At 49.8% G+C, this 21,505-nt stretch overlaps 1 protein-coding gene across 3 annotated transcripts; it reads left to right on the forward strand.

The window, feature by feature from the left end:
- The first annotated feature begins 87 nt into the window (after window positions 1-87).
- Window positions 88-16,575, forward strand: LOC116951961 (uncharacterized). 3 transcript variants are annotated; one of them, XM_032970890.2, is made up of 6 exons: window positions 88-226; window positions 5,915-6,580; window positions 7,262-7,402; window positions 7,711-7,860; window positions 9,275-9,670; window positions 10,832-16,575. In XM_032970890.2, exons 2-6 carry the CDS (start codon window positions 5,965-5,967, stop codon window positions 11,518-11,520), a joined length of 1,992 nt encoding a protein of 663 aa, XP_032826781.1. In that variant the 5' UTR covers window positions 88-226; window positions 5,915-5,964; the 3' UTR covers window positions 11,521-16,575. The 3 variants fall into 3 exon arrangements, with proteins under 3 accessions (XP_032826781.1, XP_032826783.1, XP_032826782.1); XM_032970892.2 differs by lacking the exon at window positions 88-226 and adding an exon at window positions 703-2,623; XM_032970891.2 differs by lacking the exon at window positions 88-226 and adding an exon at window positions 3,876-4,330.
- Window positions 16,576-21,505: the final 4,930 nt, after the last annotated feature.

Below are 21,505 nucleotides of genomic sequence, written 5' to 3' on the forward strand. Positions count from 1 at the left end.
GCGATGTTTTATCGACTCTCTCGAGGACTTTCGACGGCGTTCCCACTTCACCAGCTCCCGACATCGTTGTCTTCGCCGCCGCTGCCGCCGCCGTCGGTTGTTGTTGGACACCAACTTATTTGACTCCAAATCCGACAAAGCAAATGAGCTCACGTTTAGTTGTATTGACTTGTTGTTGTTGTAGTCATCACGGGTACTCCATCGTTGACATCGTCATCGGCACCCGGTAAGGGCTCGTTAAATTCGTCGTGAGATCGTGGTCCATCCACCGCTGGATGAAGGCCTCCCCCTTTCACAAGCCGCCACCTCTCGCGATTTGTAACGAGGCGCTATTTATGCCGAGGAATTAGGATGCGATTTCAGAAGCGATGATATAATAATTACTCGTAATAAAAGCTGAACTGATTGGCCTACACCAGAGACACTGTGCTAATTAGACCGGGACGTTCCACATTTAGTGTGGACATTGTCGTAACTCTTATGTGGACACGATTTATTTGATTGATAATTGAGGGCAAAGTTGTACTGCGATCGGTCACGTGAACGTGGAATTTCCACCGCTTGATATAATTTACGAGGCGAAGCGGCGGTGAGCACGCTGAGCCAATGAGCCCCGGTCATCCGAGTTCGATTTCCAACCAAATGAACCGATCCTAGACGCCTCTTCCTCCCACCACCATGGACCCGTGTGGTGAAGTATGGTCAAACAACTCCCGTGACCGATACGGCACAAAGGATTCCTTCATCCATCGGTGGATTGACAAAGGGGGGGGGGGGGGCTTGCATTATTGAGGATATTCCGCGACTCGCCATGTGAATATGGAATGTCCACTTTATCATTGGATTGGACGTACGCAGGTTGTTGAGGTTAAATGTTCCCCCAGCGTACACTACACACGTACAGTAACCATGGAGAAGGGCCGTTGGCCGAAACGTCGCCTATTACATATTTCACCACCTCAGATCACCCACGGTGTTTATAGTGTGGCGGTTTTTGTTACTAATCTACGCACAACTCGCGACGGCAATTATATTTTTCATCGTATATGTAAATCGCATTTACATTCTGAAAAATAAGAATAGGGTTTACCCCTTTCTGGCAATTAAACAATTGTGTTAAGATGTTCAAACACCAAATATAAACCTTTTGCATTGAATCGAGTACTGAATTAACCACACTTGTACTTGTGAACATTCAAACAAAAACAACCTCTGGTAAATTTGTATTTAAAGCCTTCGTGACTGCAGTGATTCATATTCTTGAATCTTTCTTTACCGAAAGAACCAAGAATATAAGCTCTGGTAATATAAGGCATTGTTCATAATACGGCATTGTCTTTAAAACTGATTGGCCTACACCAGAGACAATGTAAGGCCTTGTATCACAATTATCAGACCAGGGAATGCTAAAAGGCGAACAGCACAGAGGAATTATAGCTAGGGGTGAGCAGCTACACAAACTTTTATATTATACACTGTGTAACAATTTACTTTTGTTCATGGGTAGTAAGTTTTATTTTCCGAATTGCTTATGCCTCAAAAGTATAGAAAATGGCTATTATTCCTCACAAACTTTGCTTTTGTGAACAGGACACAAGCAAAGTGAATAATCCACTCCATTCATAACACTGTGTAACAATTCATAATAAAGGTTTTTGGGTTACATCGCGTTATTTATAAATGTGTCGTAACCCTCCACCACCCGACACGGCCAAACAGTAAAAAAAATGTGTCACGTTTACAAAGGACAAATAGTTCACCACTTTAGGCCACCGGTGTGTTGAAGAGTGAATCAACATCATTTAAAAATTTGAGTACGACGTTGCTTATGCCTCAAAAGTAAACTGACTGTGTAACAAATTGATTATTTTTTTTGTTCCTGGGTAGTAAGTGTTAATTGCTTATGCCTCAAAAGTACAGAAAATGGCTATTATTCCCCACAAACTTTGCTTTTGTGACCAGGACAGTGAAATTTTGAAATTTACCTATTTTCAGAAAACGTGGTGTGCATTTGTGTCGTTCATTCACATAAAGTCCTGGTCACAATTAGAAAAATAACACTTAACTACCCAGGAACAAAATTCGTGTTACATAGCGTTATCAGTTTACCACAAGTGCTGTGTGTGGTTAATGCAGTACTTGATTCCGTGCAAAAGGTATCTATTTTGTGTTACGACGTTTCGGGCGCAACACAAGCGTGCATCACGTGGGAACGCCCATGGTGTGCTGCTGCGGCATACTGTTTTCTTTATGACCCTGAGGCTACACTCGTTTCAAATCTTTTAAAACAGTCTGATTTATTTTATTTTCTACCCACTTGGTGACTTTACCGAAAGAACCAAAGAGTATGGATTCCTGCAGTCACGAAAGCTTCAAATCGAGATTAAATTAAACGCTGCAAGGAACGGTGACATGACGTCATTGCATAGTTCGCCGCACAATGACGTCATGGGATCTTTGGCCAGGCTCCGTATAACAGACAAAAAAATATAATCTCGCGCCTGTTTGGCCGGCCAATGACGTCGCTCACCATTGGTCGCCGAGCAAGCGGCGCTCCGATTGGCTCGGGTGGTGCTGAGGGGTGGGGGTTGGGTCACAGCATGCGGGAACAGCTGCATAAAAGGTAGCGAGCGGACGATTGAGTTTTTAATGTTACCCCCCGCTCACCTCAAACTCTCTTCTTGCACTAAACGTGCACCATTAGGACGAACGTTTGTAACGAAGTGTTGTGCGGTGTGTGCGCGCGCGTTATGCGACACGTGCCAGGGTTTAGATAGATGCGTGCGGTATTGCTCGTCGCTGTGGAGGTGGGGGGGGGCGTTGAAATACGTGTGGAGGTGGTTTATTGAGGGGGGGGGCCTCTGTCGGGGCCTGGGTTGCAGGGCTCTGGAAATGAATTCTTCGAAGGGCCCCGCAAACGCCGATTTAAAAAAAAAGTGTTCCTCCGTTCGTGATTGTGTAATTAATGTGATGCGGCACAAAGCGGTCGCGTTGTCGAGATTCGCCGTCGTAAATTGTGACCCAAAAGCCGCGACCATCATTGCACATCACCACCATCATAACAATTGTCGTTATTTACGTAACTATTATCGTTATCCCGTCAATAGCATTACCTGCTTCATGTCCGTCGCCACCACCGTCGTCAGCATAATCAGTCACAGTCACCACGATTGTTATCGGGTCATTTCCTTAAGCACGTTCAGCACCATTAGCATAATTACCAAGAACGCCACCATTATCACCATCGTCAGTACGATTATCCTTGACGTCGTCACCGTTATCACAATTTTATTCCTCGCGTTTAACAACGAAACGCCCCTCAAAAGTCGTCCCCTGCACCTCCGATTAGCACGGTTGGCTGCGTACGGTGCGAAAGAAGTTGGCACCGTATTCAATTCGCCATCACGAGCATCATCAGGCGCAGATCTATCATCATTTATCACCGTCATCTCCCACGTGATTGTCACTCTCGGGTCGGTAAACGAGAACGGGGTGACTCGCCCTGCATTGTTCAAAGGGTTGTGGTTTTTTTGTTGTTGCTTTCACTTGAGGAAGGAGCGTTCGACGTCCAAATGGAGTATGGAATTCACTCGGGCGGATGCGCGAAAAATAAACAAGTTGCGTCTGATTAGGGAATGTATTGGGATGCCGACGAAATAATGTGACCTTACCAGAACTCAGTGGAATATAAACATTGTGTCCATGTGATGTGTGTCTTGGCCTCGCACCGATAACACAATTGCCACTACTTTATATATTATTGGTTCTTTCGGTAAAGTCACGTTGAAGGGAAACAATAAAATAATAAAATATATTTTAAAATAATAAAATATATTTTTATTATTTTGTTGTTTCCCTTCATAAAAAGATATTTTATTATTTTATTGTTTCCCTTCAACGTGGCTTTACAATAAAATATATTTTATTATATAAAATAAAATATATTTTATTGTTTCCCTTCAACGTGACTTTACCGAAAGAACCAAGAATATGAATCACTGCAGTCACGAAAGTTTTAAATCAAAATTTAACTGCCACTACTTTGTTAGAATTTACAGGAATCAGAATTTGTGTGTTTTTTTTCTGGAGTAATCCGCTGAGCTGTGAAGCTATTTTTCACTGATATCCAGTAGTTTTCACAGATGTGAATCGTGCCTTAATGGTCAGTCTCCATACATAAAACGGTTGTTTTAGGCTGCTGTGGCGCTCACGAGTGAGATATAATCAAATGGCTGAAGTGATTTACTTTTCCATATCTATGCTGACCGCCTTTATCCCACACTGACTCGCGTGGTGAATTGGTCAAGTAACCCTCGGCCAACATGGCACGGTGAGGATCGCATTCAGCAGTGGAACGACAACAGGCCTGTCATGTACACGTATATGAGATAAATGTATATTTGTTGTGTTTAATGACGGACGTAACCTGCGATAAATTCGGGTTCTCAAGTTTAATAAGTTGAATAACAAGTTGAATAAGGTCTCACGTTGGGTGGCAGGGAGGCGCAGGATTAACACCTTTGCCTCAGCAAGAAGGACCTGGGTTCGATTTCTAACTCGGGCACCTTTTCTGTGGGAAGAGTGTATGATCTCAAGAGTGTGCGTGCAAGTGATTGTGTGTGTTTCTTGCCACCCACCTCTTTGTGTGCTGTGCCGGCCTTCATAGGTGCTCGCTTACAGCACTTGCTCCAAAAGTCTGTTAAGGCTATTTGGGGATTTTTTGTATTTGTGTCAGTGAGTGGAGTTTTTATGTCCTCCTGTTCTGCATGAATTTCTGCAGGGTTCTCTGGTTTCCACCCATTGCTAAAAATGTACGGTGTAATCGGTGTTGGCCTTACACCCCTGGTAAATAAGTAATTTTTATTATTGCACAAGCATTGGTTGACTTCCTTGTGGCTCTGAGGATGTAATCATTGTTTGTGTCATTACCACGTGATGAGCAGGGCATGGGAGGAGGCGTGCCATGCAATTGAAAATAACTTCAGAAGTAGTTCTGTGACATTATCTTCCTCAGGTCATTATTTAATGCTCTCTGTGAGAGTTTCAATTGGTAGCGTAATCCTCTCGTGATAACGTGACGCTTTATTAGAAGATTTCGCATTTAAATTATATGGAAGAGAACACATTTAATTGCCAAAAGAGAAATCAGACATTCAACAACACAGCCAGTGGTGAGGCAATATATATTACATAAGGCATATATGTCTAAGGTCACGGGACCTTAGCTATGAGGGGTAATTCACATTGCCATAACAACGCACTATGGCAGCAGTTGCTAAGGAACGTGCCCTCAGAGATCACTGACTTAGTCTTATTGTTCGTATTACAGCACATCACCGATGGCGCATTTGGAATGTATTTGTTATTTCACTTATTCGATGTCACGATATTTATTATTTTATTTAACCCCAGATCATACTTGTAAACAAGACCACGGTTCATATTTATCTTAATGGGTTTTACGAAGTAGGTTTTCGCAGTTCAGCTCTATAGTTCTCCGATGTGTTTGCAGTTTCTACTACGTATTGTTCAGCACGACGTCCAGCATTAAGCTGCTTGTGCTGGGAGCATCTTTGGGAACCGAATTCGGTTCTGACCTCACTATGTTTGGTCTTTGAGATAACCCAGGTAAGCTTTGCCGAACTGAAGGCACTTACTAAAGAAGTTAACAGCATGTGCAGTGGATCGTCGGATATTACACCAAGCAACACACGGTGCAACCCGAAAACACATCAGAGAACTATGCATTGTTTCTCCCTCCTGGTGAAATAAAATCTGGTTGGACGGTCCAGATTTATGAAGGAAAAAAAACTTTCAAATGGACATACTCTCTGTTGCCGTACAAAGGAAGAAATTCTGCCCCAGTTGTGTGTCGACATTGACCGGGGACCACCCACTGTCACTCTCTCTGCAGGCATCGTCGTTAATTAACGAGCCAGCGAACCGAACCGCGACATTGCAGCGATGGCGTGCGCCGTGGCAGAGCCGGACCCGCGCGGAGACTTCCCGGCGTGGCTGGCGACGCGCGGCATGAAGCCCACGTTCGCCGACGCCATGGAGCGCGAGCTGGGCATCAGCGACTACGAGGAGCTGCTGGCGTGCGCCGAGGACGTGCAGGTGACGGCCGAGCTGCTGGGCGCCGCCCGCGACCGCCTGCCCTTCGCCTTCTACGCCGTGCTGCGCCGGCTCGTGCGCGCGCTGGCGCCGCGGCAGCGACAGCGGTGGTGGTGGCGCCAGCGCCGACGAGGCCGCCGCCGCAGCCGGGGGCCACTGTCCGGAGACGGCGAAGACGATGGCGACGGGAAGGAGGAGCGAGCGAGGGACGATGACGGTGGTGATGAGGAGGAGGAGGAGGATGATGAGGAGCTGGGAGGGTGCGCCCCCCGTTGCGAAGGAGTCCTGGCGAGTCGCGCCGTCCTCGACGCCATCGTGGCCACGCTGAGCTCCCTGAGCCGCGAGTTGCTGCAGTCGGCGCAGAGATTCCGCTGCCTGGACTCGCTGGTGCACGGAGACAGTGCCGTGGGGCCGAGCGAGGGGGGAGGCAGCCCCTACCTCAACACCACCACCATGTCGGAGGAAGGTGTGGGGTGCTTTACACGACAGACGGATAGAGCGACACACACTGCTCTCTGCTCACGATACCGTAGGCGCCATGGTGGCGAGATGTTAACTTCCTTTTCCGGTATGGAGGAGGTCGTGGGTTCAATCCTGACCCTGACGCCTGTTGTTTTGAGTTTGCATGTTTCTTTCCCCATGGTCGTGGGGACTTTTCTCCGGGTCCTCCGATTTTTCCATCCACATTTAGAATCGACATACGTTTGAAGTATTTGGCTGCTATAAATTTCCACGTGATATAACCCACTTCGTTGAGCTATCATTTGTGGCCAAGTCGCTTCTGAAAAAGAGCTCAGTGGGCCTTACCTGGTAAAATAAAGAAAAACGTTTTAAGTAGTTACAGTATAAATGCACATTGGCCTCTGAGTGGGTCTCTCAGCAACAGACTGACACATTGCTCTGATGCAATGATTAGACGACAGAGTGGCAAACTTGTCTTCATAAACATTGGACTGGCAGACTAGTGTTTGTTTGGTCTCCAGCCACTAATAGACTGACAAACCAGACTATTAACAGTAGCCTTATAGTCCGGTGTCTTGGGTGGGCTCTTTATCCAATAATAGACCGATAGGACCGATCTCTAATTTGTGAAATTTCCTGGGAAAGGCTAACGTTTGGCTCTCTTGGTGTCTGAACGCGCCCGTAGTGGAGGTGGCCGAGTCATTTGAAGCGGAGGCGTTCCACCACGAGGAGTCGGTGAAGATGTCGGAGAATGAGGCCGGTGGGCGGCACATGGGGCAGGAGTGGGGTGAGGGGATGGCGCCAGCCGTGGAGGAGTGTGGGGAAGGTGAGTGAGGCGGGGTAACTGCGGTACCGACCCACATAATGTACACGTGGGTCGGTACAACCGAGCCGCACGAGGGCCGTGCCCGAGTAAAGCCCGGCACGGGTTGAGAGGCGCCAGTATTGTTTTTCCACCGTGGAAGCCGTGCTTTCTGGTGTCACACAATGAACGAGTCGAGACGCGCGTAGGTGACGCAACGTCCTCGCCACGTGCCAATCGACATCGGTGCCTATTGAACTCATCGTTAACTCCTCGCCCTGCGTCCATTACGCTGACCGCGTGCCGTCGTCGCTCCGCTCGCGTTGCCGCAGACTTGGCGGACGACGCTCGGGAGGGTGTGGTCGCCATGGAGACGCATGGCGTGCCGGGCACAGGCGGGCGATGTTGCAGCAGCAGCAGTGGCGGTGGCAGCAGTCACTGGGAAAAGGCAACGACAGTGAAGACGGAGAAATTCTACAACGGTGAGCACCGGGACGAAGACGCAATGCAAAACGACACCAACGGCTCTTGCCATGCAGATTCGTATCCGGGCACCGTTGAGACTTTAGGTTTGAATCCAGGTTGCAGCCCCTGTGACAAAACTGGCTTCTCAAGAGTCGTGATTTCATAGCCTTGGCACGGTCACCGCTTAATTTGCCTACATGCCAGTCGTGAGAAACTTGTATCAGTTCGACTATCGTGTGTTGAACTTACTCTTACCTCCATCCTATGTGGACCCGATATCGCTTGAGGGGATCTCGAAGGTAGCTCTGTAATATCCGCTTCCGTGGGCTGTTCTCCAACGCAGTGGGCTGCGCTGCTCTTTCAAGAGATCGAAAGGATTTGTCATCTCGTGTTGAGATGCCGATGGTACAGTCTGGATATATTTTGGGAAAGAGACAAATATATAAAAGTTTGTGCTTCTCACACGAAACTTCCAACTCAATTTGGACAGTCCGGAACACAGCCCAGGTGCTTAACCACAGGATTGGAGATGCTTGTTCTTTGGGGTTATATAAATATGCGACATTTTAAATGCATGAACATGTGCTGGCCAATGTTTAATCTTTAAAGCACAGATGTAAAGACTCAAAATGCTAGTAGCTATTATATTGTACGTACACATCTGCACTGTGTGTCCTGGGATGTCTGTTGTGAGTTTGAATATTCGTCTAAGCAGAAAGTTACTTTACATTAACTTTCAAGAGCATGACCAGACCTTGTTGTTACAACATCTGAGGGTTTTCTCTGGGTGCTTTACTCTCCTGTCTTGTGGGTTAGCAAAACATAGCAATGCAGGACTCTGCTTTATACTCTTTGGGTCTTTCGGTAAAGCCACGTGGATAGAAAAACAATAAAAAAAATCACGGCGTATTTTTTTCACCTGAAGACGATTGCTCGTGTTGCGATCGAAACGTGATTTTTTTATTACTACTTCTATCTACGTGACTTCACCGAAAGACACAAAGAGTATGGATTCCTGCAGTCCAGAAAGCTTTAAGTCAAGATTTGACCCTGCTTTAATAATCTATATTTTAGACTTAGTGACACTTTTTCCTGGGTAGATGAGTGACATTGTTGTCAATATCAAATTAAAATAAATTAAATCTGCTCATCAACATTGACCATTGTTAAAGCACCGGTTGGTGAAATGCACTTTTAACCGAGCGATCTGAGGTACATTGAAATCTGTGCGTGGTGGTCACCCAACCATGCTCTATCCAGGTTAAAATCCTGCTTAGCTTCGGTGATGTGACGAGATTGAGCACATTACAGCTCATTTGTTCGTCGGCTTAAGAACATCAACTCCGCTCTTGGTCCTGGTCTTGTCGCGCTGCAAGGGCATTACGTGTGTTCATCCCTTAATTCCCAAATCCTTTCGCTTTCCGTCCAAAGAAAGCGACCGGCAGCGTCGCAACTCCCTCCGCGGCAGCCCCAGACCGAACCGCCACTCCTCTCATGGCCCCACGCCACCTCCGCCGCCGCAGCAGCCGCCGCAGCAGCCGCCGCAGCAGCCGCCTCAGCAGCCACCGCAGCAGCCACCGCCAGTACCGCCGCTCACCGCCGACTGGCACCACCACCACCACCACCCGGCCTCGGCCGAGCCATCCCGACTGCTCGCGAGGAGCGGCGAGGGTCCGTACGGGCACGTGCATCACCACCACCATCACGAGCACGCGGCAGCGACGGCGGCAGCGGCGTCGTACCACCCCCTCGGCCCGGGCGAGGACGCGGGGGCGATCCACGGCGCCAGCGATGCCCCGCCACCCGGCACGGAGCTGGTGCAGACAGGTGACGGGCGGTTTATCCGCGCCGCACAGGGGGTCGGAGGCCACCGCTACCGCCCCCCCCTCCTCCACGCTTGCGCCGACTGCGGCAGGGGCTTTGCGCAGACGTCGGACCTGCGGCGTCACGCGCGCACGCATACGGGCGAGAGGCCCTTCGTTTGCGCGCCCTGCGGCGTGCGCTTCTCGCAGTCGGGCAGCCTGGCGCGGCATCGGCGCTCGCTGGCACACGCGCTGGGCCGGGTCACCGCCACCGCTCCCGTGCAGCCGTGGGTGGCGCTGTTCTGACCGCGGCGGAGCGGTTGCAGCTTGGTTGTTGTGGACGCGCCGGTCGGTGTTGTTCCTGTCACGGTGATGATGATGATGATGACGACGACGACGATACTAATGACGATAGTTGGTACATTTGGTATTGGGGCCATTCTTTAGAGCATCAGGCTGTCATGAAGGCGCCACGATTCCCCCGGCCGCGTGCCTGCGTGCACGTTCGATCAGGAAGTGATGTTGTGTGAAGTCACGTCGCAGGAAACGATGTCACAGGCAGTGGTCTTTCTTACCTCTATTCTGATGTGTTACTGAACAAGGACATGTTAAGCCAAGCCAGGTCCGAAATTTTGAGTTTTACAGTGATGCAAAGAGACACAATGTGAATTTGTGCAAAGTGTCGCCTGTTGGTGCCGACGACCCACTCATTATTACCCGAAGCCGCGCGCCATCGCACCTACTGAAAGCAGATGCCACTTCCCGTGATGTCCCTTCGAGTGATAACGCACTTCCAGATGGAGTGAGCCCAGTGTCAGGCCGGGGTGGCGGCATAATTTCTAAGTGTGTGACATGGTACCCATCTCCGATCGGCACGTGGACAAGCGGCGCGTCGTTCTCTCCTTGTTGTGAAGACGTGGCGTGCGAGCCCGGTTTTGGCGATGTTTTGCGCGAGGTTTTGATTTTCGGGTGCTCGTCGCGTTCGTTACAGAAAGAGGATGCATTCTAAATGTAACCGTGGACACGGGTTCTCGAAAGCACCGCCGTTGGAAATGCGCGCACAGCCAACATGCGAACCATGCGACGGGCGGTGTTACGCACACTATTGACTGGGTATTCACTTGTTAAGAAAAAAAGGCTCTCTCCTCCCCTCCCTCTGCCCCCCCCCCCCTCCCGACCACCACAGGTGACAAACGCGGTAATGTCGGTGGCATCGGCGGCGTCAGCAGCGTCTTCACGAGGAACTGTTTCCCGGACGAGGCGTACGCCTTCCACCCCATAAACGTGGTCGGCTTCTGCACCGAGGCGGCGCTCCTGCCACCCAAGCCGTCCATCTACAGCCTCGGCTGCGGCCAGATGGACGGTGCCGCCCCGCCCCCTTCATCGTCGGGGCTGAACGGCGGCGCTTGCCAGCCGTTGCCAAAAGCGCCGCCGCGCCGGCAGGACGGGCTGGGCGGCGGTGGCGGCGCTCAGGATTCGGGATCGGTGACGCAGCCCCCGCCGGTGGCGGGAGGTCCGGCGGCGGCACGCACGTCGTTCGTGTGCGTGGAGTGCGGGCGGTGCTTCGCGAGCGCCACGCTTCGTCGCGTGCACCAGCGGCGCGAGCACAGCGCCGAGCGACCTTTCCACTGCGACATGTGCGGCAAGCGCTACACGCAGGCGTGGCTGCTGGCGCGTCACGCGCGCTCCCACACGGGCGAGCGGCCCTTCGCCTGCGCCGACTGCGGGCGCCGCTTCTCGCAGGCGTGGATCCTGGAGCGGCACAAGCGTACGGTGCGGCACCACCGGCACAGCGGCGGTGGCGGCGGCGGCGTTGGCGGCGGCGGCAGCGGGGTGACGGTGGAGCCAGTGCCGCCGGGGCTGCAGCTCACGTGACGGTGACGCCGGCGCCCGATCGAGCCGGCCGCTTTAAACGGAGAGAAGTTCGGGAATCGTCTCCGTACTTGAGGGGAGGAGGGATGAAGCGGGGGAGGGTTGAGTGGAGAAGCGACAAGAGTTGTGCGGGCGGACTGACGGACCGACAGACTGATGGAGGAGCAGATGAGCACATAGGCAGAATGATGAACAGCCAAATGGATGGGTAGGTGAATGGATGGCAGGACAAATACATGGGTAGAAAGATGAACAGGCAGATGGTGGAATGGAGGGACAGACACCGCTGACGAACAGATGGACATATGCATGGGCAGACAAATAGACTGACGGACAGACTACAAAGTTGATAGACAGATACAGAGATGGACAAGAGAAATATAAGCAGACAGATGGATATACAGATTGTGCAAAGGAAAGATAAGACGCCTGGTTGCATGTGGACCGACACGGATAAATAGGTTAATGGGCAGACATGCAGATGGGCAGGCGGATGGGTAGGTGAAGAATGCACAGATACACGGGCGGATGGAACTATGGGCAGACAGACGGACAGATGGAGAAATGGGTAGACAGACGAACAGATAGCGCGCAGGAGAACTAAACGGACGAACGGCGAGCCTCGCACCATTGACCTCGTGGTCAATGCAGCGGGCTTGACGCCAGGGTAGAAGTGACACGATGGGATGGGGTAAGGAGTGCTGCTCTGCTTGGTAACACGTGTCCGTGTGTATTTGAGTTTTCACACTTGTTGGGGGAGAGCGGTGGGGCAGTGGTTAGCGCGCCACGCTATGAACCCAGGCGACCTAAGTTCGATTCCCGGCCTTGGCTAACATCAGTAGGGAGTGACATCTGAACCGGTTCTGAGCCTCTCGTAGGCTGACTCGGCCTTAAGTGTGTACCTGGCACAGTGGGTAAACATCAGCATGGGGGAGACAAAGGTGGCCAGGCAAAGAACTGGCCACACCCACTGAATTTCGTGTTTGGCCTTAAATGGTGCTTGCTAACAACACTTGCCCTAACAGTCTATGTAGAGTCTATGGAGGTGGGGATTGTCTGTTTTATGGGTGTGCATAATTTTTCGTGTAACTATTTGTGTGCATTGCACGTTTGTATGTATGCTTGTCAATGTGTGTATGTACGAGTGTGTGTGTATGTGGGGAGCGGTAGCGTAGTAGTTTGCGCACTGCGCTATGAACCCGTTAAATTCCCACTCGCAACCAATAACAAGTGGAAAATATTTGAACTAGTCATGGGCCTCCCCCAAGTCGACTCAGCGTTGCAATGAGTACCGAGCGTGGCCTCGAGTTAACATCAAAATCGTACGGTCGTGGTTGGAAAGTGATGGTTCCAAAAAAATGTACAAGGCTTTTATCGGAGCTTAAACGTCGACGTTTGTCAAGATAGGTTTTTTTGTTCGTTCGTTTCTCAATCCTCTTGTCCTGGTAAGGGTTGTGGCAGCATGATGAGTAGGTCTGGCGACAGGGAAAACCTTCAACTTTTGACAGCTTCCCTCAGGTGTCCACCAGCGAGTCCTGGGGTTACTGCAATGGCAAGCCACAGCTTTTCACAGCTACATCCACAATCGAGGTCCAGAACATCGTCCACTCGGGCGTTCCCAGAAAACTCGAACTATTCATTTTGGCCTTTTTTCCCAACTTACAATTTATGAAGTGACGTTTGGACGGGGAGGTTTAAATGCGAACGCGGCCGAGGATGTTAAAACTTGGCGAGAGATTTATCGAAGCGCATCTCACTTTGCCAGTGACCCCGTGACATCGCAGCTGGGTCAGGGTTCGTCGGGCAGCCTGCTGCGAGCGCAGCTATTTTTATTGAACCCCTTTTGTGTTCCGAGACGACGGCGAGTTACACGGTGGGTCCCGTTGACCACTGAATCTCGGCATGCATTAGCTATCCGAGTGAAATTTATTTTGAGAGGTGTAGCGCCACTGTTTTTAAATACATTGTGCTTACAGCAGAGAACTATAGTGACACGACCACACTCTACGATAGCTGGTGCCAAACTGTGGCACGCCTTCTGGCAGTAAAGTTACCAGTAAAGTTATTTTTGCTTCTGGTTCCGTTCCGATGACGTACCTCATTCAAACGTTATCGGAATAAAAATCGATGATGTACACGTACATCAGCGGAACGGGAAAGAGTTAAGGTATCCGGAACACCTGGCTGTAGGACCTCGATGGGATTGGTTGCAGCTAACTCCAGGTTGCTATGGGGGATGTGGTGGCCCATCCCGGTGCGAGCTCAGAGCCAGCCCGGTTCCAAATGTGCCATGGAAACTCGGCGACTGTCTCGCCCCGAGCCGCGCCTATCGTGGTACGTAATCGTTTTTCAAGCACATGGAGCTCATCGTGAGAGAGTCCTCAATCTCTGGAGCTATGGGACAGACACTGGGTGAGAGTGTAGTGCAAGTTGGTAGCGGTTAAGTTTATACGTATGGGTTTTTGAGTGCTATATTATCCCCCCCCCCCCCCGCTTTGTGTGCGTGGGTTTTCTAGGAGCACTCCATGTTTTTTTAGTTTTCCTCATCGCGATGCAAATTGCACGCAAAGCAGTTTGCCGAGCATCCAAATGCAAGACCCTCCTGCAAAATAAATCGCAAAGACTTAGGCTGCTGGTTTAATTACTTCAATGTGTTTATATTCTTTGGGTTTTTCGGTAAAGTCACTAAGATAGGTTCATATTAATAAAAAATAAAATGAACAAAAACCATGACGTTTTGATCACAATGCAAGCGATCGTCATCAGGAGGAAGCTGCTGAGGCAGACTCAGCAGCTTTCCCCCTTTTTTTTCCTCCTGATGACGATCGATCCGCGTGACTTTACCAAAAGACTCAAAGAACATGAATTCCAGCAGTCATGAAAGCTTTAAGTCAAGATTTAAATGTGTTTATTAGCGAGGGTTTGTATAATCAACGGCGTGACTGCTGTGGCATGTGTTCGAAGTGGGCAGGTTCCGCCGATTGGGATTTGTGTTACCGATGGTCGTGGTCATTGCTGTCGGCATATAAAGATCTCGTAAGAAATTCATGAGGAATGCGGTACCGGTAAGCGATGGAGAGTTTAATAAGCAAATATGTTATGATTCCAGCGTGGGAGCAGTGTTTGATTTTAGGATACGATGAACATGGAACACCATGGGGGTGGGGGGCGGGCACCTTATATATCGACTCCTCCACTCAGTGAAAAAAATAGATGAATTGGATGATACTAAGAGCAGTACTTGGAGGTCAAATGCAAACTGCTGTGGGATCTGGCAGAAGGAACAGAAGTGATGGTGGCATCAACGGTATTGGCTGAGTGCCTTCCAAAACACCCTGAGGGGTTGCCTCTGAATGGGGGGCACACAAGCGGGGCACAGGCCCACCCCCGCCCCTCCCTCGCATCCCAGGAGAATCGCCAAGGCGTTGGAAGGGGTCGGGAGATTGGTGGCGGCGGCAGCGGCAATCCGGATGGGTTTTTTCCGAGTACTACTGCATCGTTTTTTAGCCTTTTACTCTTTTCATTTGTAAGCGTTAACATTCATAAATAAGAATTTTATGATTGTTTCTTGTGTAATTTATTACCGTTGCCGTTTGGGGATTTGTGAGCTAAATTCTCGCGAGCGGGGCGCGGCGCGCGTGAGCGTGCGCCGTGATTTGTATGGGAGCGTTTCTCCCTCCGCCGGTTCGAGTCTCGCGTGTTCCAAGGTCGTGGGGTCAATATCTGCGGCGGTTGTGGGCATTCCCCTGATCCAAGCGTTCAGCCCTCAGTTGTAAAGGTGGCGAGTTCAAATCAAGATCGAGAGGTGAAATTGACCCCTGTCATTATCGTCATCACTACTTCGATATTGATGAAAACATTGAGCAGCGGTGGCTTTTATGTGAGAAATGTAGAATAACTTTCAGACTGGGTTACCCACGATAGAAATGTGGAATTTCAGCCACCGACTCCTGACTGCTGATGCAGATGAGAACCATCCTATGTTGAGTTTTGGGGGATCTTGGTTTGTCGTATGCGAAATGAAAATGTCGCATACATTTATTAAATTCTTACAAAAATGCCAAACAAGCATTGATTTAAAAAAACTCAAGACGGCAAAAAACAAGCAACTGCGGTGCTATTGGTGCACAAACGCGGGACTTTTTTATATATAAAAAAAGTATGTCCCGCGTTTGCCATGGTTACTGCCTCAACTAAAGAACGTTTCAACCACCCACATAAAAATGAAGAGGCACTGCCCAACATGTCCAATTTATGTTTTAAACATTTTTAAGGCAGCGTTAAATGATGAACATAGTGAGTTTATTTTTTTAAACGGGGGGGGGGGTCCATTTATAGTTTGCGCGTTTAACGGGCAGTGGTGGGGTCATGACTCATTGTGAGGAGGAATTAAATTGAACGTGTGGTGCATTGGATAGACGAGAAAAAAAAGTTCAATTGACCCAGAATTATTTCTTGTGCTCAAGTGTCATGGCCGTGGCATGTGACTTGATGACTCCCCGACTGAATCACAAGATTTCCAGGCGCGTCTAAGTGGGTCTCGGGTTTAGAAAGTTGAGAGGTGCCCGGTTCAAATGAAAGAGAGACGCTTACATTTAGAGTGCATCCTACTGCTTTGTTGTTTGGCGTGTGGACTTACAATGACTGTGATGCCACGGGGTTGCATTTGTTTTATAGTAAACACATCGCCATGCGTTTGGTTAATGTGCGTTTTCCATTGGTTGATAACTGTTCCTCATCAGTATCTATAGAATTACGTGTAAAATGCCACAGGTTGCGTTTTGGCTTAAATCATTTTAAGATAAGTAATCAAAAAGTTTTCCGCATTATCGTTAGAAGCAAAATGTTTTATTATAATGTCTGGATAAGTTACTCCTGTTTGTAAGCGAGCGCATTTTAGAACTCGGTCATGTGATTATCATTTTATTTTTCTCTTTCAAAGCAAGCGGACGACGCGTGCTCGCAGTCATGCAAGCCGCCTTCTTGGTGGCTGTTCTGTCTTCAAGTTATTTCTAATCGGCCTGCTTTATAAGTTATAATAAATATGTTACAAACACGCTTACTCGCTGCCGCGCACTCCTGTTTTCCGCAGTGTGGATTTTGGAGATTTATTTTTGTCGACTGAAAAAACAGCAACATGGGCAATGCTTCCTCCCGGCATTTATCTTATACAGACTTTTATGTGGTGCCTCAGTCAAAAGGCACTTTACAACAATTGTAATATCGTACATAAGATGATAGCGGTTCAGTTAAATGAGTGGGGTTATTAAAAGGGGTGGTGTAATTGTGACGGGAGAACAGGTGGGGGAGTGGTTAAGGAGGGTTTGGGGTAGTGATAGGGGTAGTGATAAGGATTGGGGTTAGTGATAAGGGTTGCAGTAGGGGTATTGATAAGAGTAGTGATAAAATTAGGGGTAGTGATAAGGAGTTGGCCTGGTCGTAACTCGGTGCCAGGGGTAGAAAGTAGCAGGATTGGCTCGGGAGAATAGATAGGGGGGTGTTTCAAGCGAACAACAAGCTGCAGGTTGCTTTCGCGAAGACGTTTGGCTCTTGCGTGCCGCAGGGGGGAGGGAGTTGGCTCCAGTGAAGGGGAGCGAGAAGGGGGGAGAAGGAACGAAAGAGAGCGAGACTTGGGCGCAGGGCGAGAGGGGCGCTAGAGAGCGGGAGCGTTGGGCCTAGGCCTCGGCAAGGTAAGGTCATTTATCCTTTTTACCGGGTAAAAGGGGAAAGGTGTTGACCTTGCCAAGGGGTAAGGTAAAGGGTGGGTAAAGGTATCGCGGGAGAATTACCCGGTAGGGTAAAGGTATTTCCCGGTAAATACCCTGTTTACCGCTCGCTAATAGTTCCATGGCGCAGTCCGTGGCCTCCATTTGAAATTGGAATCGTTGATGTCGGACCAGATGGAGACGGACCACGTTCTTGAGGTAGAGGATGAGGTCGAGGATGCCAGCAACGGCATTTCAGGGGTCGCTGTGAACAGCAATAGAAAGAGGCAGCGGCATGCGTTCCCGTGGGCAGCAAGGAAAGTGGCAGTGTGTGCACTGCCGCAAGTGGTTTTCCTCCCACACGAACACAGGGTGGAAAGCCCACCTCAAGAAGCACAACGTGCTCGCCCCAGGCAGCGAGGTCGGGGCGTCGGCGAATCGCCGAATGCAGCAAACGCTGAGCTGGCCAGCAATCCCGGATCGCCTCCTGGTAAAGTTTTAGAACGCGGTGGTTGATTTTGTTATCCAAGGTGCAATCTCTTTGCGAGCTGCCGGCAGCGACAAGTTCAAGACCTTAGTCCACACACTGACGCAGGGATACGAGGGCCCGTCAACCCGCACCGTCATTCGCAGGCTTGTCGAGCTTCACACTATCATGCTGCCCATCGTCGGGGCGTTCTTCTCCAACCTGGACGTCGCCATCTCGCTCACCATCGACGGGTAGTCGAACCACAACCTGAAGGGATTTTGGATGGTCACGGTGCACTGCATCGACACCAAATCTGGTGCGTCGAAATCCATGCTGCTGACGATCCTCGATGTGCAGTCCGGAAGGGGTGTCGGCAAGCGCATTGCCACCGCTCTGAGCACCTCCAAAGCCTCGGGCGCAATGTCTCGACCAAGCTGCTCGCTGTCACCAGCGATAATGGCTCCGATGCGATCAGTGCTGTCAAGACGTTATTCGTCCTGGTTAACGCGGACGCCAGAAATGAGCAGTTGCGGGCTTGCCACCATATTCGCTGTGCGGATCATTCGGTCCAAATCGGCGTCGTCCAAGTTCTCAAACTGATCAAGTCGACCAACGCCAAACTGCGCGAGGCGCTCGTTAATATCAGGTGCAGGAAGGTCGTCTGGCAGTCGTACCACGACGAGGCCGAGATCGCCAAGCTCGCCAGCAAGGAGCCGACGCACCAGGAATTTGACGTTTGACATGGGCGACGGTACCATCAAGAAGCGTGTCCCATTGGACATTATCATGGCGCGCTTCCAGGATGTGATCAGCATCGGTGCTTTCTCTGAACTGCAGTGGGCAAACGTCGAGGGTGTGACAGGATTCCGGCGAATGCTGCGCCAGGTCATGACCTCGTAGTCGGCGGACCGCAAGTCGATATTGGATCTCGTGCCGGTGACAATGGAGCACTTGATCTGTCATTGCGATCGCGGTGAAGCCGCTCTTAGAGCGATCGATGAGTCCTTCACCGCGACGGGGATGAAGGCCGAGCTGGTGCGGTACCGAGACTTCCTGGTTCAGGAACCTGCCATTGTGGCATCCTACTTGAATCCACAGCTGCTGAAAACGACAGACCAAGAAGAGCTGGCTACACTGAAGGCCACGATCCGTTCTGTCCTGCAGCATCGCTACTCGGACGTGCTCGCGATCTCGACGATGGCAGTCGCTGCCCATGTGGAGGAGGGGTCGCTATTCAGCGCCCTGTTCAGCAACGTCGGCAGCTCCATCGACGACGGCGATGAAGTCGATCGTTTTCTGAGCATGGGCGTCACGACCGCCAGCGCCTTCATTGACGTAATGCAGTGGTGGTCTCCCCGCAAAGAGCTGCTCCCCGCCCACTACAAGATGGCCTGCGACTACTTGGGAGCGCCAGCGACGTCAACTCCCTGGGAACGCGCAAATAGCGGAGCCGGGCGGGAGTTCACATGCGATCGCCAGTCCCTGTCGTCGACGCTCTTCATCCAGTCCATGTACTTACGCTCGTGGATCGCGGCCGGCTGCCTGAAGGTCCTGTCTAACCGGGCCGGAGCGGCGCAGGATCTTATTGTCCGTCGTTCGTCCGAGGACGACGGCAATGACGACCTTGATCAGGTTGTTGATGAGATCGTCATGGACCAATACGACTGGGACGAGGAGGTTATGGAGGACGGTGTCATCGACCGCCTCAATGCCCGATTCGAGAGTATTCTATACGAATAAAGCGCTCTACCTCGCATTTACCTGTTATTAACCTTTTTCATGCGTTGTACCCTGGTAATTACCCTGTAATAGGGTAATTTGTATGGGGTTAGGGTAAAAGGTAGGGTAAAGGTGGGCTCGTTGCTTTTTAACTTTTACCTTGCCTTGCTAAAGGGTAAAAGGTAAGGGTAAAGTGATTGTATTGGGGTAAGGTAAAAGGTAGGGTAAAGGTAGGTTCGTTTTTACCTGACCTTGTCGCGGACTAGTTGGGCCCAGCGGCAGCGCTTTCGCCGCTTCGTTGCGGTTCGAGCCCAGCAGCCACCCTGGTTAACGCTACGTGTGTGCATTCGCCAATCATACACGGCCGTTTGCTTCAATGGTCGTTAAAGATGACATTCAAAGAAGAGGGCCCCTTCCTATATTTGGATATTTGGCCAACACCCATGAAATTGTGTTTAAGCTACTGGGAGGTGACCAGAGAACCCAGCGGAAACCCATTCAGAACAAGGGGAGAACATCCAAACTCGACCCAGGCACCCGAGTCGGGAATCGAACTGCAGGATTGTATTGCTGTGGGGCGAATATGTTACCACCGTACCACCCTGATACGAAGGGCGTTGTCATTGTTACATTCTGAATGATATAGTTCGCATATTTAGTTGTCTGACCCGTGCCTTTCCAGATGAGGACGCCTTAGATGGGGCACGGCTCTGCGCAGTTACCACTGGATCAGAAACACGGATACAGAGACGCATTGAGAGATTCAATAAGTGTGCCACCTTACTTTCGTACGGCTGATGTAGATGCAGAGTAACGGCTACAATTTCACATCATCAGGAGCAGCGGAGTGGATCATCATCGCCGTGATGTCTCCTTCGCATTTGTGGAATCGGGGCTTTGCGTCGTTATACGTTGTGCGATCCGTTCTGGATGACCACAGTCGCCACTACTACAAATGGAGAGTTTTCCATTTTCCATTAGTGCATCATCAGATATCACGGCATCTACTTCCATGGTTTGTGCGGTGGATGCGGTTTAGGGTGGAACCATGAGCAGCTTCGTGGAAGATAGAACCACGGGGGAATCGTCTGCGTTGGGTCTTTTACAACCAGGTGGTTTGTGAGTTATTTTGAACTCCATTCAGCTCTGGCGAATTTGTTTGGCTTGTTTGTGTTATTCGTGCGCCACCCACACGGTTTACACCGTATTCTTGTACAGGGAAATTGCGTTTTCAGTTCCATACGGCGTTACAGCCGTTTCAATAGGGCAATAACAACAAAAATATATATTTGTGTTTCTCCCTTGTGATGTAGACTTTGTAGGATGAACGTTGAGATTTATAAGGGGCACGGGGTGACCAATAAGGTCTGAATTGCATTATGAGACCTCCTTTGCCAGTAACAAGATATAGTAATAGGTTTTTACCCTTTTAGCTGGCACAAAAACTGACTCCTTTATACAAGGGATCATGTTTGCAATAACCACAACACAAGCAGTCAAAAATGCAAACAAAAAGAAACAAGATAATTGGTTTTTTTACCCTTTTATTTGGCAACAAAACTGACACCTTTTTTACAAGGAGTCATGTTTACATTGACCACAATACCTGCGGTCGGAACGCAAACAAAAAACAACTCTGATAATGTATGCACTGTCCTTGAAATTGATTGGTCCACACCCGAGACAGCTTTCTTTAGAGCCTCGTCTCACATGGTGTTGGACCAGCAGACGCCAAAAGGCGCACAAGTGCATACATTATCAGAGTTGTTTTTTGTTTGCGTTCCGACCGCAGGTATTGTGGTCAATGTAAACATGACTCCTTGTAAAAAAAGGTGTCAGTTTTTTTGCCAGATAAAAGGGTAAAAAAACAATTATCATATTTTGTTACTGGCAAATGAGGTTTCCAATGGTGTAAAAAGAAACAACTCTGATAATGATTTTGGCACTGTCCTTGAATTTGATTGGTCCACACCTGAGACGGCTTTTCTTAGAGCCTAGTCTCCACTGGTGTTGGACCAGATGACACCATAAGGCGTACAACTCAAAAACAGCGCACTATCAGAGTATTGAGAGCTCGGGGTAAGCCTTTACATTG

This window comes from Petromyzon marinus, chromosome 44 (genome assembly GCF_048934315.1).
Source record: "Petromyzon marinus isolate PM22_M1 ecotype Great Lakes invasive population chromosome 44, UKy_Petmar_22M1.pri1.0, whole genome shotgun sequence".
Lineage (NCBI taxonomy): Eukaryota > Metazoa > Chordata > Hyperoartia > Petromyzontiformes > Petromyzontidae > Petromyzon > Petromyzon marinus.